General features: G+C 43.1%; 1 protein-coding gene across 3 annotated transcripts in view; it reads left to right on the top strand.

Annotated features, from left to right (window-relative positions):
* Positions 1-18,017, top strand: part of FSTL4 (follistatin like 4) — a 243,464-nt gene that overhangs the window by 189,514 nt on the left and 35,933 nt on the right. For all 3 annotated transcript variants that reach the window (XM_075509797.1, XM_075509798.1, XM_075509799.1), the window contains one exon: positions 13,433-13,599. In XM_075509797.1, coding sequence (XP_075365912.1) covers positions 13,433-13,599 — 167 coding nt within the window. The remainder of the gene's footprint in view (positions 1-13,432; positions 13,600-18,017) is intronic.

Here is an 18,017-nt window from a genome sequence, read left to right as displayed (position 1 = left end):
TTTGGCCCACTTGATTTCTGGGCTGTTGTAAATTAAATATACATAAATTAAATCTCTAAAGGTTGTGTTTGTATTTAAGTTATAGACTTAACCAGCAATAATTCGTTATATATAGTGCAGTGTGCATCAAATGTTCAGTTTATTGGGCTGATTTTAATTTGTGATCATTAAACGTAAACAAGGCATGTACCTACTGCAATCAGCCTAAAACGTCAATATTTAACAGCCGTTACGGAAATGGTGATATCTAAGATTGTACGCTGTTCGTACAAGAGAAGTTGGTGTTGTGCTCTGTAATCACGTGTATCGGGCAGAGGTGGTGGGTAGCACAGAGCCATTTAATATCACATACAAAGAGATAATGAGATACAGTTGGAGGAAATTAGGAAGGGAACAATTAAAAAATAGGGAAAAAAAAACATTTTCATAGGAAGGAGGAACGGAAATGTGCTCGTCATTTTAAATACCGTCGCTCGGAATGGATGACGAAAATCGCGTTGCAGCAGGTTGGCGTGGCAGGAGAGCAGAGGGGGGGTGAGGGCTGTAGGGGGAGAGGCAGCCCAAGCGGGGCCGAGCTTTAAGATGCAAACTGAGGCGTAGTTTGTACAGACTTGCACAGGGGAAATACTTCTCAGGTTTTGGCAGAGAAATTCCTCAGGTGAGAAGCGGTGGAGGCCGTCCCTGCCGAGCCAGGAGCAGGACCACGCCACGTTTTGTCCCCATCGGCCTTTGCCAGACCCAGGAGGTGTGAAGAGGGCAGATGTCGGATGTGGAGGTGATGGGAAGAGCTGTGCCTGTGACAACGGGGAAGGGAGACTGGGACCAGCCCTCCGTGGGGTGACTGAAGCTCGGCAGGGACGGGAGGTCTCAGCCAGGTCGGAGCTGGGAGCAGGGTGGAGCTGAGCAGAAATAAGGCAGAGGGGCTAAAAAGTACTTTGTGCCAAATAATCCCTCTCTTGAGGCCGCACAACTTACTTAAAGCGAACACGTCAAAGGTCCTCACGAGTGTTTCTGAAGCGGATTTAACAGTGAAGGGTGTTACAGAAAAATCCAGGGAGAAATGAATCATTTCTGCCTTTAGAGCTACATTTGAATAGTTGAAAATAAGGTTGAGGATATAAGATAAGAAAAACAAAATATTGAATAGCTGCTCTCTAAATAAGCCCAGTCTATTCTATGAAAAAATAGTGTATGCTGATGGAATTAAGAGGAGCGCACGTGCGACCCAGGCGATGCGGGCTCTCTCCGCTCTCCTTTCCTGCGGTTGCTTCCCTTTGCAACCTGAATGGTCTTCGAATGCCAGGGGGGTTTATGTGACAGAAGACTTATAAGCCTGAATGATAAAGAACAGCTTCTATAAATCATTTTGCTCTGCAGATTTAAAAGTTTCAAGAAGCTAATGTCGGTTGGTACACAAAGTATGACTGGCCACATTTGATTTTGCCAGCATATCTTGTTTTTCAATATGCCTTTTAATATGATAGTCTGGATGATTTGTTTTTCCTGTTGCTTTCAAGGATACAGCATTTATCATTCTTGTATTACTGGAATTTAAGTTTCTCACAGCAGTAGCTGCAAATCTCTGCTTCAAAGTATTTTTGTGTAATTAAATTTCAGTTTTATATGTGGATTTTATCTGTGAACCTCTAAGGGGTTTTTAATGAGAAATCCACAGACACGACACGCTTGTGGGTATTTGTGTGGCCCCTATTACCATGGTTGCTGAGAAATCTTTTCAAACGTGCTGTTCCTAGGATCGCCCAGAGAGGTCTTTCCCATGGGGGAAACCGAGGCAGAGCAGGGGTCACTGTCTTTCTGGGCGAGGACTTAAATCTGCTTCTCCTGCCGTCACCACCGCTCATCCTCGTCTCTGGAGCTCTCTGCAGAGGTTTCCACTCCACCGGAGAAGCCGCCTCGGCGGCCGCACGAAGCCTGTGCTTACACCTTCCCTGCCGGTCCCTTCCAAACCTTTTGTTGTCCGTCCTGCAATTCCCCGCGGAGACTAAACCCAGGGAAACGCCGAGCTACGCCGGCTTTGAAATACCGATTCAAAATTTTGTTAAAAAGTCCCAGCTGCCTGCCAGGCATGGCGCAGGAGCGCTGATGAATTACCTGGCCCTTTCTGTGCGGTTGTTAAAAGGCTTTTAACTGCAGGGGATTCGGCTTGAAAAGATTTAACCGGGAGAAAACCTGCCCACAACAATAGATGTGCTGATAGCACGAACCAGGGGATTTTCTTTAGGTACTGTTCTTTGCTCTTTGGTTTCCCTTCGCCCTCCTCTCCAGAAGGAAATGTTATTTAATTACCTCTTTCTTTGCAAATCGCTGCTGTTCGTCTGCACGTTTCTGACTTTCTCCTAAACTTTAGTTAGGTGGTTTTGAATATGGGAAAGGACATGGACGAGAGTGCTGATGCAGAAGTTTTATCAACTAATGTATTTTTAAAATACAAGATGTTATCTGGATAAATGTTGCTGCAGAGCAACCTTGCTGTAACCTTGCACGGTCCCCCCAGCCGAATTGGCACCGTTTGTGCCAGCTCCAGGGCTATATATCACTGCAGCACGCGTTAACTTGGTCCGAAGCTTCACCCTCCAAGGTAGGACCCGCGGCACCATGGGGACGAGGAGAAATGCATCCTCAAGATGCACGTTCAGCTGAACCCCGTGTCGCTGGAGTCTTTACGTCCGTAATCCTTCTTTGCAGCCCGGGAGGCAGCGTTTCTGGACGATATTATGCAAGTCCCACGTCCAGCCGGGGGTGCCTGGCATATAAATATCTGGGTATGCCCTATAGCCACTCGCTTTTTATTGCGTTGGTTTTCCCCTGTTTATGTAACTATAATTTACAAATGAAATGTGCTCTGGTTTTATACTGCTGGCCTGGGACCCGGGAAGCTGTTCGTAAGGAAAATCACCAAAAGCCTTGGAGAGAGACTGAATTCTGACTTTAATGAGGCAAAACCCAAACGGGCAATGGCTGGAGTGGAACTCGAAGCAGGGGGATGAAATAGCTCAGGTTGTGGCTTGGGATGGCGGGAGCACAGGAAAGCAGTTTCCTTGCGTTTATTAAGTATCCTGAGTGTAGCTACAGTCAGAAAAGATGCAAGATCCATATAATCACCACGGCTAAATTTGCAGTCATCCATAGAAAGAGCAATGAAAGCTCCATGAAAAATATTTCCAGTGCTTATTTACAACTTGAAAGGTATGCTGTCACCGATTCAGTTGTTTATGAACGCAGTAGATGTGGAAAGATGAAAGAAATAAATACACCTGGTTTTAAATGCTTGGCATTTTTTTTAGAAACCCTTAACGTGGGGTTTGGAAGCAGTGTGGGGCTTTGTCCTAGGCTCCTTGTTTCCCGGTTCATGCATTTTTCAGTATATCGCGTTCATTGCGTAATGCTGGCCAAGAATTCGGAGTGAAATGAAGAGAGAGTGAGAGATGGGAGCAGTTCAGTGCAGACATTTTTGATGTCTCAGTGGTTTTAAACTGTATGTGAATGCTTCTTGAACCCCAAATACCCTGTGGCCTGACTTGCCTCTCTCTTCCAAGTAATTTACGTACACATTACAGCGGTTCCCACAAGTCATGCTGGACTTAATGGTCTGACAGTATTTCCATGATAAACCCTAGGGGTTTATAGAGCAGCCATAAAAATTCACTCCAGGGAGAAACTTGGCATGCCACATCCTCCACCAGAAGCTATCTTTTTCTGCCTTAAATCAGGTGTAAATCAGTTCAGCTGCTGTAATTTAGAGAAGTTACAAAAAAAAGTTTAGTGGTTTCATATGGTTTTTGGTCCTCTGAAACTCTGAAATACCATAGTTTAAATATAGATAGTGGCTGTTCTTAAAAGTTTCATTGCTTTGAAAGAACCTGCCCATGCTAAAGAGTTCTCCATTTCAAAGCTAAGGTATTTCTGAAGGACCGGGAAAAACTTTTAAACTCCTAGAAATGCTGAAATAAAACTTTCACAAGAGACAACCGTTGCTTTTGTGGCAGAGAAACAACTGATGCTCATTATTTCTGTCGATTCCAATGGGTTCGAGCAGAGAGTGCGAAACACAGAGAGCAGCTATAACACCTCTCATCTGTCCCAAAAAACCTTAATGTTCTTTTTTTTCTGTGGGTTCAGTGCGAGATTTTAATATTGCTCTCCCACAGTTATTCGGAGAGTATGTATACTACTCTCCGAATAACTTTATATAGTATATAGCGTATATATAGTATACTATAGTATGGTTTTGACTCTTCTTAAGAAACAGAGACAAATCTTTTAGTCAGGTGTTTAACTGGCATGACTACCAGAAGTAATTAGGAGAGCCTATTAGACCATTAGCAATTTTACTTTTCAGATTAATAAATTGACTGGGGAAGCGCGTGGCTGTTACAGTCTAGGCAGGACACTGTTGACACAACACGGGAATATTTTATCAAAAATTAATCATATCAACATTGCTCTCGATCTGTGGGAAATAGAAATTTAAAACAAAAACAAATGCATTTATGTAAACTATTGTCTAAAATAGACTACTTATGCCTATTTACATAATGAACCCATCACTTATCACCCTCAGGAGATTAGATAATTAAGCACTGAACAACTTATATTTATTCATGTACTTTCAAGAATGAATGAATTATGCCTTTCTGCACAAACTAAATGTGCTCCCTCTGATTAGTAACAGGAGGGCAGTGATGGGATTTTATGATGGAAAGTGTGTTGCTTGTTTTCTTTAAGAAAAAAAAAAAAGAAATTGATCTCTAGAATACAGTACATAAAGGAGCTGTGTTTGGTTAAAAGTCAATATAAATGATTTTTAGCAAAGTTATTAGCTATGTGAATGTGCTCGATACAAATTCATATGGGAAAGCTGAGCTTCTTGAAAGTGTATGATTTTTTGAAGGAATTTGTGTATAATTTAGTTAAATATCTAAGCAGCTGTTTGAACAGAGTTTGCCTCTCCAGATGTAGACATTTCCAGTGCAGGTGGCTTTGTTGGAGTTGCTCACCTGAAGTTTCTCTGTAGTCGGTGTGAGAAATTGGCCTTCCTTGGGTGCAAATCACCCCATCCCACAACATGGCCAAGCCAGGCGTGGTGACCCAGGGCCCCGTGTGGGCTCTGGAGGGGATTGAGATGCTGGCTTGGAGGTGATACCAGCCTCCAGGTCTCTGAACTTCAGGAGATTTGAATCCATCCTCACACAGCTGTGCCCGAAGCATCCTTGGTTGCTCTCAAATCCAACAGCTGGACATGATGTTCATCCTCCCTTGGGGGCATTTCTTCACCCTTCCAGAGGGTTCAGGAGAATATGCAGGTATTGCACAGGAGCAAGTGCAGCTTGGTCTGCATGTGAAGTCCTAATCCCTCTTAGTTAGAAGCTGGACCAGGCTGCAATGAGATTTTTTTTTTTCACCCCCCCCCTCAAGTTCAGCTTTGTTTTCACAGAATGACAGAATCGTATAGGTTGGAAAAGACTTTTAAGATCACCAAGTCCAACCGTAAACCTAACACTACCAAGCCCACCACTACACCATGTCCCTAAGCACCTCAGCCAAACGCCTTTTAAATACCTCCAGGGATGGGGACTCCACCACTGCCCTGGGCAGCCTGTTCCAATGCTTGATGACCCTTTCAGTGAAGTAAAATTTCCCAATATCCAGTCTAAACCTCCCCTGGCGCAACTGGAGGCCATTTCCTCTCGTCCCATCACTTGTTACCTGGGAGAAGAGACCGACCCCACCTCTCTACACCCTCCTTTCAGGCAGCTGTAGAGAGCGATGAGGTCTCCCCTCAGCCTCCTTCTCTCCAGGCTGAACAACCCCAGGTCCCTCAGCCGCTCCCCATCAGCCTTGTGCTCCAGACCCTTCCCCAGCTCCGTTGCCCTTCTCTGGACACGCTCCAGCCCCTCAATGTCTCTCTGGGAGTGAGGGGCCCAACACTGAACACAGCATTCGAGGTGCGGTTTTATTCTGCATATTCTCATTATCTAAATAACCAACTACTTTGAGCAACCTGATCTAGTGAAAGACGTCCCTGCCCATGGTAGGGGGTTGGACTATAGATGATCTTTGAAGGTCCCTTCCAACCCAAACCATTCTATGGTATGTCAGTGACAGTGTATTACGGGGACACAAAATGTCTCAGTTGCTGAAGAAAAGTAAAAGGCATTGTAATATTTAATTGTTTTAATAGCTGCTTTTCTTTTACATTTAATCTAAAAGTCACGGTCACACAGACTAGAAGAGTTGTTCAGACTTGACAGGGATGAGAGACGGGGTCTTGTCCTCCAGTGCCACGCCAGAGCTGAATATCGCTGGTGATTTGCACACATTATTCTGAATTCCACGACAAGACAGGTTTTAGCTCTCAGTGCAAGGTTGGGACCTACCTCAGGGAGTCATAGCCTGTGGCCTTCAAGAGTGATGACAAAAGAGGGCTTGAGGTACTAAATTCTTCCATACTGCAAGAAATATGATTATGCCTTTTCATGACTTAGAAAACAGCATTACTAATTTAGCAGAGAATTTACAGTAAAATACTTCCTGAAGTAGCACACCCAAGGTCCTGAGGATTTATAAATTACAGTCAGAACTTGAATTATTGCAGTTACAAAATAAAGCTGAGATACGAATATTTCTGCTTTGCTTTAGAAATCATTTTATTATTCACATTAATTAAGCTTACAAGCCTTAGAAGAATGCTGCGTTGTGGTACCTCTTTTTGAGGGAAACCAGGCTCCTAAAATGTCCCACGGAGGCCAGCTGGGCAGTGGGGGGTGACACCAAAGGTGGCCAGAGGCAGAGCCAGCTCTTGATGGTGTTTTTCACAGGTTATAAAGCCAGAAGACTCATCCCGATCACCTGCTATGAACTGAGGCGGGAGCCGTAGGAATTCTCTGGGTTAATTAATTGTGAACAACTTTAATCATGTTCATTAACACCTCTAATGTTGTTAATTAATAACATAAACATTTTTAGTAGCATGACTGGCTTTCCTGTAATTCTGGGTTGGTGTGCAGAAAATGGAGTTTTCTTTTGGGGCTGGGTGATGGGGAGTCCTTTCCCCTCCCTGTGGACAGGTAAGAAGACAGCAAATACTTCTAGGTAAGACTGGCTTGTTGGACCTTAATAACCAGCAAAATGTGATAGCATGGCAACATTTCTTCTGGAGATCGTCCTAAAACCAGCCGGTGTGACAGGTTCGCCAAGGCATGCGCACCCAGGGTGATTTGTGTACTGAGGTTTTTGTTAATTCATTTATTTGGCCTACAGAGTAGGGTAGAAACTAAATCACATGCTAATACGTGTAATTTAGAAGCGTATTATACAGTGCTTTACAGATTCAGACCCACTGTGAACTGCCCTTCGTTTCTTTTAATCTCTCTCTGCAGTGACTAATTAGGTGACCACATCTCATCCCAGGGTCTCCCAAACGGTATCACCGGACTCACTCTTTGGCTGGCCAAATCTCATGTTCAGTGCGTGTTTATAAATACATCTCACATGTACCACGGTCCTTTTGAAATCCATTAGCTGCAGTCAGCTCAGATTTAAGAGGGTCTAAAATTGCTCTCCCCTCTCTATGCAAAGCCAAATACATCTCATCAAAATTATTGGGGAAAAAAATAATTGTAAGAGGTATATCCTGTTTTTTCCTCTGATCCATTAGTTGTTTTGATTTTCTTGGTTTAGTTAGCTCCTCACCTGAGGGTGTATTCAGCTGGAGAAGACTCTTTTATCTGTTGAAACAAATGCTAAAATCACCATTGACCTTCGTGCTGCAATATTGGGCCGTAAGGCAATAAACAGATTTTACTAATGCAGTGCAGTGCGTAAACACAGCTGCAGGACTTGGGGAATTGAGTGGAGGCTAAAGTTTTCATCCCATTAAATCAATCCTGACTTGAACCATTGCTGGAGAAAGGCGATGTATTTAGGGCTGCGTTACCCATGCTTCAGTTCACAAACGAAAGGTCTCTTTGCTCAGGAGCATTAATTTGGGGACAAGAATCTGTGCTTGAGACTTTCTTCGAACGTCGTCCTCCCGTTGCTTCCAACGAGGCTACGTTTTGGTTCATTGTCTCCCCACTGAGAGCACCTTACAGGATTTAAAAAGTATGTCCTTGTCCCCTAAGCAGAATCTAAGCAGTAGAGTCAGTTGCTCCATATTCTGTTTTAGCAAGGCAAGATGTCCGTGAACAAATGTAACAATGATTAAAGGTGGCAACAATGCATTAAAAAGTATATTTTCTTTAGATTTAAGGGAAAAGATCTAATTAATGATACTAAGCACTTTTTAAAGTGTGAAATCTGTTTCTGTATGTAGTGTAGCATGAGGAAAGGCAGGCAGGCAACCGACATTTACTATGTAAATTATCTCCACGCAGTGCTAAATCAATGAGTTTTTCTCCGTAGATGCTCATTCCAGGTTGCTCCCTATAATGACCTCAATTATACATGTCTTCATTGTGAAATTATGATTGCTTTTGGCGGGCTGCAAATGACAGCAGAGAAAAAGATTTCCATGATAAAACAGCACAAGTAATACCTGCTCGCATTAGTATGCACAGCTTGCAAAGGTGCAGTGCAACTCCAGCTCAGCACCTTAAGAAATAAAATTGGAGCGGAGGAGGGGCTGAGGAAAATGTTCGACAATATCTTGACATTTTTAACAAGGAAAGGAATTAGTAAGACTTCACGTTCTCAGCTGTGTCGCCGTGGGACCTGGTATTGCAAGAAATTTAACATAACAGAATGGCTACACCCGGGTCACCACAGGTCCACAGTGCTTCGCAGCTTCTCTCAGGCTGGATATAATAGCAGAGAGAAAAGGTGCGAGAGACAGGACAGGGCCATCCTTCCCCTCGGTAATCTCTCGGCGCTGGCACGCGGGGAGCGATCCCTCACCCTCCTGAACGGAGGAGGAAGGTTTGAAGATGGCACTGCCCTAAGTCCTGGAGCTGCACGGTTTTCAGGTGCTGAGCTGCTGCCGTCACCAGAGAGAGTTTGCAGTGTTCTGGCTGCCTTTTACTGACCGTGGTTGTGCTCTACGTTTGGTGCAGGACCTGATGAAAGATCACTCCCGGGCCTCCGATACGCAGAACACGGTTACACCCATTCCTTCTTAAAGGCGGTTATTACAAAGGCTTTACCCCTGTCTTGAACTATTAAAAGTTGAGTCAAAACTGATAGCATCCCATTCTCTGACGATAGCATCTCTCTCTGATGGCAGAGTAGTTGGCAGGAACCTTTTTTTTTTATTTCCAGCTGGAATAGACTGAGGAGTTGCTTCAGCTGAAATCCCAGAGAAGAGTACCAGGTTTGACATGACTTGATAAATATGATCAGCTAGGACTGATACTGGGTGAATCCATTGAATATAGAAAGCTCTTTTGCATGCATCATCCTGCAGAATTTCCAAATGAACATAAAATTGCTTGATTTTAGGACCAAATTCCATTCCAGCCTGCATTCTGCAAGTGAGCTGACTTTGAATATTACCCATTTGTTCTGTTCAGTTTTATACCCATGGTAAAAATCCTTTTATCTCCTGAAGGTTTTTAAGAATAAAATGAACAGTGTTCAATACTTAATCTAGAGGTTCTACACAAAATCATTATGGTGACTTGAATAATTTGTAGACATAATCCAACTAGCATCAAGTGTGTCTAAGCTCTGTAACTTCAGTACAAGATTCTGAGGTTTTTAAGAGATTTTTTTAAAAGCCCAGCCCTCGCATCTTCTTAGGGAATCTCCATTTCCTCCCCAGTACACCTGATTATGTAAGGAAATCTTTTCTACTGATAACAATAAAACAATGACTAAAGCCACACAAAATAATCCTGTATTAGTAGAAAGGCTTTTAGATGTTAATAAGATGCCCTCAAACGTCCTGGTAGCAACATGCCCTCCAACATACTCCATAGAAATAGTCAGAGAAGGAGTGTGTTTATATTGTAAAGTGGTCTGTACTAATTACATGCTTTAACATAACAAAATTATCTCTTGGCCTGATACGGTTCGTCCAAGAATGGCAGCTATGCAAGGTGTCTTCTTAATTAAAAGTTAATGTATTTTTCATTAGTGTGCTTCTAAAATGTAAAGCCAAAGCCTCTTTAGCTATCATTTGGAAGATGGGCAGGGAGCCTTAAATTCTGCTGCAACGACACACTCAAAAAATGTTGCTGAAGAGGGAGCTGATGGGAGCCCAGCGTGAGCCAGGGAACTCCAGGCAGTGTGAGAAACAGCTGAAGGAATTAGGGAAAACAGCAGTAAGATGAAAAAACAATTCTCTCGTAAATGAACGACCCTCTATTTCATTTCTCCTCAAGAAAAGATGTCCTCATTAGCCCTACTCCATGCTACAAATTATTGTAATTATCAGTTCTTTATCCTGTCAAGTGCACTCCAAATATTTTATTCATAAAAAGGAGCTCTTTTTTATGCAGAAAATAACTACGTTATTAGCCCCTATGTGCTGTTTACAGGCTTCAGGCAGCTGGATGAGGGTGGTGGGATGGGACATCACCGCTCCTATGGGCCACGGCCCGTGGTCCTGAGTTGCCACGTCTCTGATCTTCTCCAGCAGGTACGGAGGGCGATGTGATTTACTGATGTATTATCTATTCCTGGCTTTGCTGCTAAGCTGCTCAGTGACCTTGGGTGGGTGATGTTCTCCTTCCCTTCCTAATCCTCCTCCATCTCCCCATTTGGATTTTAAGGTTTCAGGTGTAGAAACTGCTTGATGGTCTGACCGTGTCAGGCCCTCTTCTCATGTAATGCCTATGGGAGCCACCGCAATCAAATGGCAGCAGAAAGTTGGTCAAACGTTCCTATTTTTGATCAACCACGCATCAAAACTACAGCTACTGTTTCTTTTCAAACAGCGTGTGCTCTTTCTAAAATAGCACTAGGAATATTAAGTGGGAGAACGGCTAACCGCTGGCGGCAGGCACGACATGCAATGCTGTATTGATCTCTGCAGCCCTAAGTCAGCCTCACGTCTACAGTGGTGAATACCATTCGTGGCACATTCAATTAGCTTCTTGCTTAGGTAGAAGAAGCAGGAAGAGAAAGGATGCAGAGCTGTTCGGGTGCTGCTGCACAAGCAGGTTTTGCACTAAGTGTTCGCAATCAGTTGCTAGACCAGCGCACGGAAATGAGTCCTCCCAGGCTTCCCAAGGCTACTGGAACGGACTGAATATTTTAGCGACCAGATTTAACAGATTTACTACTCAAGAGATGTTAAAGTATGAAGGGATGGAAAATGATGCTTGCAAAAGTAGATGCTGGGGTTTTTTTTAATTTTTATTCCATGCATTTCCATAGTGTAAGCCCCATAAAAGAGTGTAAGATTTTCCCACCAAAGCTGTTAACTTTTAAGGCAAAATTGCATCTTAAGCTGTGAACTGACATGATAAAAATGAGTGTTGGGATTCACTGAAAGGCAGCGCTTCTTCAGAGGGCTGGAAGAAAGTGCACAAAGCATTTAGATCTTACCAGCGCAGATACACTGTAAGTGATAGGCAGATCTTGTGCGGGTCTCCCTGGTTTCAGCTGGGATAGGGTTAATTTTCTTCCTAGTAGCTGGTACTGGGCTGTGTTTTGGATTTAGTATGAGAATAATGTTGATAACACGCTGATGGTTTAGTTGTTGCTGAGGAATGTTTACGCTAGCCAAGGACTTTTCAGCTTCCCCTGCTCTGCCGGGTGCAGAAGAAGCTGGGAGGGGGCACAGCCAGGAGAGCTGACCCAAACTGGCCAAGGGCTATTCCATACCATATGGCCTCATGCTCAGTATAGAAACTGGGGGGAGTTGGCCAGGGGCAGCGATCGCTGCTCGGGGACGGGCTGGGCATCGGTCAGCGGGTGGTGAGCGGTTGTATCACTTGGTTTTTCCCTTGGGTTTTGTTCCTCTCTCGCTCTCTTGTTGTTTTCCTTCTCATTACAATTTATTATTATTATTTTTGTTCCGATTATTAAACTGTTCTTATCTCAACCCACGAGTTTTCTTACTTTTGCTCTTCCGATTCTCTCCCCCATCCCACCGGGAGGGAGGGTGAGCGAGCGGCTGGGTGGTGCTTAATTGCCGACTGGGGCTAAACCACAACAGGGTCGTAAGGACAGAGATGAGAAGCAAGCAAGCAGGACGAAGAGCAATTTTGCCAGCTGATGGGAGGGAGTAACCTGACCCCCTATTTCATTTCATAGCATCAGCACTGCCTGAAGTGGTTTTTCCCAAAGCTCATGGCCTTGGGCGAGGCAGCATCGGTCTCTTTGATCCCTGTTTTACCGCAGTTAATGCCAGGGGACATGAGGAAGGAGAGGGGCCAGGAGAGGGTGTTTCATTCCCCAGTACAGGTTTCTGAGTTGGCTGAAGCAATGTAACACCGAAGTGCTGTGAACGTTCCCCGTTCATCTCAACGGGCCATTACCTTGAAAGACTGGTTTTCAGCATTTATGTGCAATATAGTTTCAAGGCTTTCTTATTGCAGAGCCTGTGAATGAGAGTAAGCAAAAAACCATCATGTGAATGATAAAACTGTGAATGCAGCAGCTTTGACAATGTGGCCTGATTGCCCTGTTGCTGCCTCACTGCTGCTGAAATGTTTAATAATGACAATCTGCACCCACGGTGATTCTGGTATCAAATGTCTCGCCGATCTGTGTGGCCACAAATGGCAAGATACGCAGACACGTCTTGTGAGCATTGGCCAGAAGGATGTGACGTTGGTGTGGTTTCAGAGAGATGTTGATGTGGTTTTCAGTAAGGCCTGCTGCCTCAGGTGTTTCTTTTGTGTGGTACATATAAGTCAAAATAACTGAATTTTTAAATTTAAATAAAATATGAGAACCACTCACTCCTTGGTTAGAAGAACATCTGTATCTCAGATGCCATAGGTAGCTGCATTTGGTAAAGGATTTTTCATGCTTGGTGACTTCCCAATATTTGGGCAATTTAAAACTGAGTTTATTTATATTTCAGTGACAACAGTCTTACTTTAATTCAAGGAAAGAACCTGACTCATTCTTGTGTCTTTTCAAAGGAGTCCTCTAGAGAAACAAACCCAGATGGTCTCAAGCAGGAGAGCCTTCGCTTGTCCTCATGTTTCTGACTGCTTTGTAGATTAAATATTGCAGCCAGGTTTGCCAGAGGACCCATCTCAGTGCCCTAACGCCAAACTACCACTAGACATCTCAGGACAGTGATGTAGGGAGTCTGATTGTTGCGGATTCAATTTCTGTGTCTCTTACTTGGCTTTACCGTTTAGGAGGGTTTTTTACAACATAGATATCCATCTCCTTGCTGGAATTCTTCAAAGTTATTCCTGGAAGGAGGAAGAAGGAAGGCAGAGCGGGGAGAAGGGGAACAGCTTCCCTTTTGTAGTATTTGGTATTATTCCTGGTTTGTTGCCTTTTGCAGAGGTGGTTCGGCTGAGCCTGCCAGAGGACCAGAAGATCAGCGTTACCACCATCACGGTTGGCCTGAGCACCGTTCTGACGTGCAGCATCCGCGGGGCGCTGCGGCCCCCCATCATCTGGAAGCGCAACGGCGTCATCCTCAACTTCCTCGACTTGGAGGACATCAATGTAAGTCCTGAATTGCTCTTGTCGTTTTCTTTTTAGGGCACTGAATATGACCTCATTTAACAGATGATAGTTTTAAGGGAACAAGTTTTATCTTGTTATTATTATGGAAAACTGGAAGCTGGCGTGATATTTTGTTTTTATGTGACTATGTCTCAGGAATAAAAGCGAAACAACATATGTGCAGCTGAGAGCAGGGGTACTTGGAATATGTTATTATGAAGTTAAAACTCAGTACTGCAATAACCCAGCACATACTTAGCGCTGGTACTTCATCCCTTGTTGCTCATTCAGTTTGGTGCAGCCTGTGGTCCGCAGGCAGCAGCCCTGGAAACCCAGGGGAAGGCAGCTCTGCAGACCATTAACTCCTCAGGGATCTCTTTCCCAGCACAAAGAAACAGGTTCATCAAGAGCATGAAACAACGCATTTATGGTTCGCAATGAAACCTCTCCTCTATCTAAATCAAATAATACGTTTTTATCTCCGTTCCTCCCGTTTCACGTGCCTTTCAGCCGATTGTCATATCTCGTTCCTCCGCTACTATTTCTGACGGGCATTCTAAAATACGGGATTATTCAGCAGGGTGTGGCAATCCCCTCGCAGGAAAGAAGATGAATCTCTTTGAATTCGCAGTGCTGGGCTGATGTGTGAGTCATAGTTTGTAGTAAAGACAATACCTGAATAATGGTATAAACTCACTCATTTATTTAATAACATTTAATTACAGAGAGAGCGGAAAGTAGGGTACAAAAAATATGGTCTGTATTTCATTTCTCTTTGCATTAAAGTACACAGTAAATCAGGTTTTATTTTAATTACGCTACAGCAAGACTTGATTTATATTTTTGTTCTGCACTGGTTAATTTGATAACCACTCAGTTCAGAGATGTTACAGTCAATACTGCAGCTCCCTAAATTGTTGTGTATCCAGGACTGCTGAAATGTGAAAAATCTTTGGTTTACTCTTCTGCATTAATACATGAAAATTACAGCATACAGGACAGAACTATGCGCTGCAACTCGGTACGTTATTTGTTGACTCTACCTTAGCAGGAAAATCGTGTGCACTATGTATAGGTGATTACTGTGCGCACAAACTCGGTAATTATAACCGTCTAAACATTCTTTCCTTTTCATCAAAGCAAGTATTACCCTTTTAAAATGCATTTCTTGTCACCATTTGGAGCACGACATTGAAATGCAACGTGAAACCAGCAGACATCCCACTGCAGCATTGGCACGGGACCGTCCACGAACCGTAACGAGGACGCGCAGGACTGCGCAGCCAGCCCGAAGCTGGTGTACCTGACCGGATTTCTTATAGACATCCATCAGCACCAGGGTTAGAATAACGACCTTCGGGTCACTGGCACTAAAAATACGTGGAAGCCTGCCAAGCTGCGGTGCGCAAAGTCAGGCGTTCCCTGCTGGAGCTGGAGCGTGGCGTAGCGAGCCATGCAGGCGGTTGACCTGGCGGCTTATTGCCTGTACCGCCTTGGGCAAATCTGCTTCAAAACACATCTATTCCTTGACACAGATTAAGCTTCATAAAGATTACGCACGCTGCCAATGTGCTTAGTTTAATCTGTAGTGAGCAAATGCAACAGCTTTGTGTACTCAGAGTCTAGAAGGAGCCTTTTCTTTTGGCAGTTATATTCACTAGATAGATCTGAGATACTGCGTTTTCAGGCTCAGTTTTGTTGCTGGGTTCAAGACTGAGCTGGGGTTAGAAGCGAGGTTCAGCCGTTCTGAAAATTTATTTCCACGCACTCTGGAGGCACGAGAGCAGTCTTAGAATTTTTTGCCCCAAAATAAAGAAAATTCCAGTTATTTATCTTACCTTTATGAAATTTTGGTTATGATCACATTAATCTTAAAAGATTAGAAGCTTATGTGTAAACTGAACACAAAATGACAGTCCAGGAATTGGAGTACAAACACTTCCTTGAAGGATAGGTAGCACGTGGCTCTGAGGCTTCGTTTGCAACTCCTGCTATTTTAAATAGAATTTTGAAGAGTAAATTTTCAGGCTGAAATGCCAGTTCCCCCCTAATTTAGCGCTGGCCCGAGTGGATTTCTGGTTTACTTACAAGTAATTCTCTTTCTCGTTGGTTATTAAATGTTAAGAGGAAGAGTTATGTCCTTGCACATAAACTGACTGGTTCCGGAATGATTCAACACCCCCTAGGACAGTACCATGCAATACAGCAGAAAAAAAAAAATCACTTTTTAATCTGTTGGAACTAGTATATCACCAAGAAACTGTATCAAAGGAGCACTCTGAGAGTCTTACAAGGAGGAAAGCCAGGATTTATGCCTCAGTTTTAATGTTTCACGTGTCAGTTTATGATCTCTATCACCTTGTCACGTAACACCTGCTGCTAGCGCGCATCAGCTTTTTTGTGTCTAATAAACACCTCCACACCTTTTTCCTCTGTAATTAAAGTTTTTGATGTTCTGTAGATATCACTGCCATCTGTATTCTGGTCTGGTTACTTGAGGTGACACAATTTGGGGACTGCCGTCTTTTATTTTCCCTCTTGCACTGTGGGCAGTCTGTAGGACTCTTGAGCTCAGGTGTGTCCCCTCTCTGGCTACCGAGGACGGGCACCGGCATATCTGAAGCGCTTGTTGGTAGCAGGGATGAAGCGATGGTCTTTCAGCTGGTAAATCCAGTCTTTTTCTTGAGATTAATCACAAATTAGAAAGCCCTGTTTGCGTGGGGCGTGAGGCACGTTCATCTGCAGCATGAACACAGTTGTGTTTGGGGTCGATACTTGGGCGTAGCATGGGAGTAGCGTCGACGTTCGCTTTGAGGTTTGCAATGTGAAAATGGGTGCAGCCGTGCGCGCTCGGCAGCACGGGCCGGGGCGGGCGGCAGCAGACGGTTCAGAGCTTCAGCCTCTCGTCGGTACAGAAACTCACATTAAACAATAATCTATTTAAAGGCATTGACAGCAGGAAAGTGAAGGCAGTGTGCTTCTTAATATACTTGAAGTCAGTTAATTAAATTACTTCAGTTTTCTTTTAGTACGCCTCAAGCAGAAACTCGATTGCATTTCTGCTTTTCACAATAAGGTTACCAATTTGGCTAATTGGAAGTGCAACAGGAGATTAATTGTACCTTTTTAACTTCAAGAAAATCCTCCCTGCTCCTGGCACAGTGGTAATCACATACAAACCTACAGGATATTCGCACACTTGGAAAAATCCTCGTATTATATTTCAATTAAATTCTTTCTCTTCTAAATGCTAATTCAGGAAATCAGATGAAAATAGAAGCCCAGTTCTGGAAAAAACAGAATCCCTCCAACAAGGTGTGAGAGCAGCACGGGGGAGGCACAGCTGAAAAGTCCTTCGTGGCTTTATTCTCTCCAGATTCTTGACAAATGTGATATGAGAAGGCTGACTGTGTTCCAGATTAATACTAGAAGTGACAAAGACGGTCAACAAAAACCTAGATAGTCCTAAATTTGCGCAGAACTGAAAGGCTGAAGATTACTATAAAGCCTGGTTGGGTTGTTTTAAGTGCATTGCTTAAATCATTTTTATGTGGTATCTTGATTGGCAACAAAATATTAAGAACTTTTCATTGCTCTCTTAATCAGAAGCTTTCATAAGCAACATATTAATAATTTGTCTTGTCCTGTCTGTGAAGAAATCTGTTAGTGAGTTGTCACATAGCTATTTGCAAAAGAGCCATCTTAATGGTACATGTAATTAAACTCGTTTTCTTGCAAACATTTAGGATTGCTTTTAGCACAAAAATATGATTTATTCATAAATTACCCATCCATATTATTTATCCATTAGAAGTCCCTTTGCAGCTGTACTTTTTTAAAGTCATATCAACTTTTCTCATGCAGAAAATAACTATAATGTAGCTGAAACTGTAAGACTGTGATAGCTATGAATTGATTTCTGACTACAAAGAGTGAAGTGGTTAAAATGTGTCATCTTTCAAAATAATATACTTTTGTCCCCTAGACAAGCAGTATGTGTTCCCAAACATGTGATTACGAAAGCATTCCTCAATTTGAAAACACATCAAACTCCTCATGGAGCCAGATGTATTTATACAGTATTTATAGGATATTGTTTCACATGATTTGACGTTATCTCCAGAGAAACATACGTACATTTATAAACAAAATTTATAAACAAAAGTTTATCCTCCAGAAGCATGGTGAAAGCGTACGCAAACAACAGAGAAGAGGATATTACCCGAAGAAAACAAATGTTACAGAATACAGGTAGATAAGAATTTGGTGAATTACCAAGTGTAATGCAGGTAGCTATAACATAAATTCATGAGTATCTTTCATTATTCATTTCGTATTAATCCGTACACTTTAACTCAAATCTGCATTAGATCATTAGTTCAAAAATAAGCTTCTCATTACAGACATTACAGATCATT

This window comes from Mycteria americana, chromosome 8, assembly GCF_035582795.1.
Source record: "Mycteria americana isolate JAX WOST 10 ecotype Jacksonville Zoo and Gardens chromosome 8, USCA_MyAme_1.0, whole genome shotgun sequence".
NCBI lineage: Eukaryota > Metazoa > Chordata > Aves > Ciconiiformes > Ciconiidae > Mycteria > Mycteria americana.
Note: the sequence above shows the minus strand (reverse complement) of the source record. Positions and strands in the feature narration are given on the sequence as shown.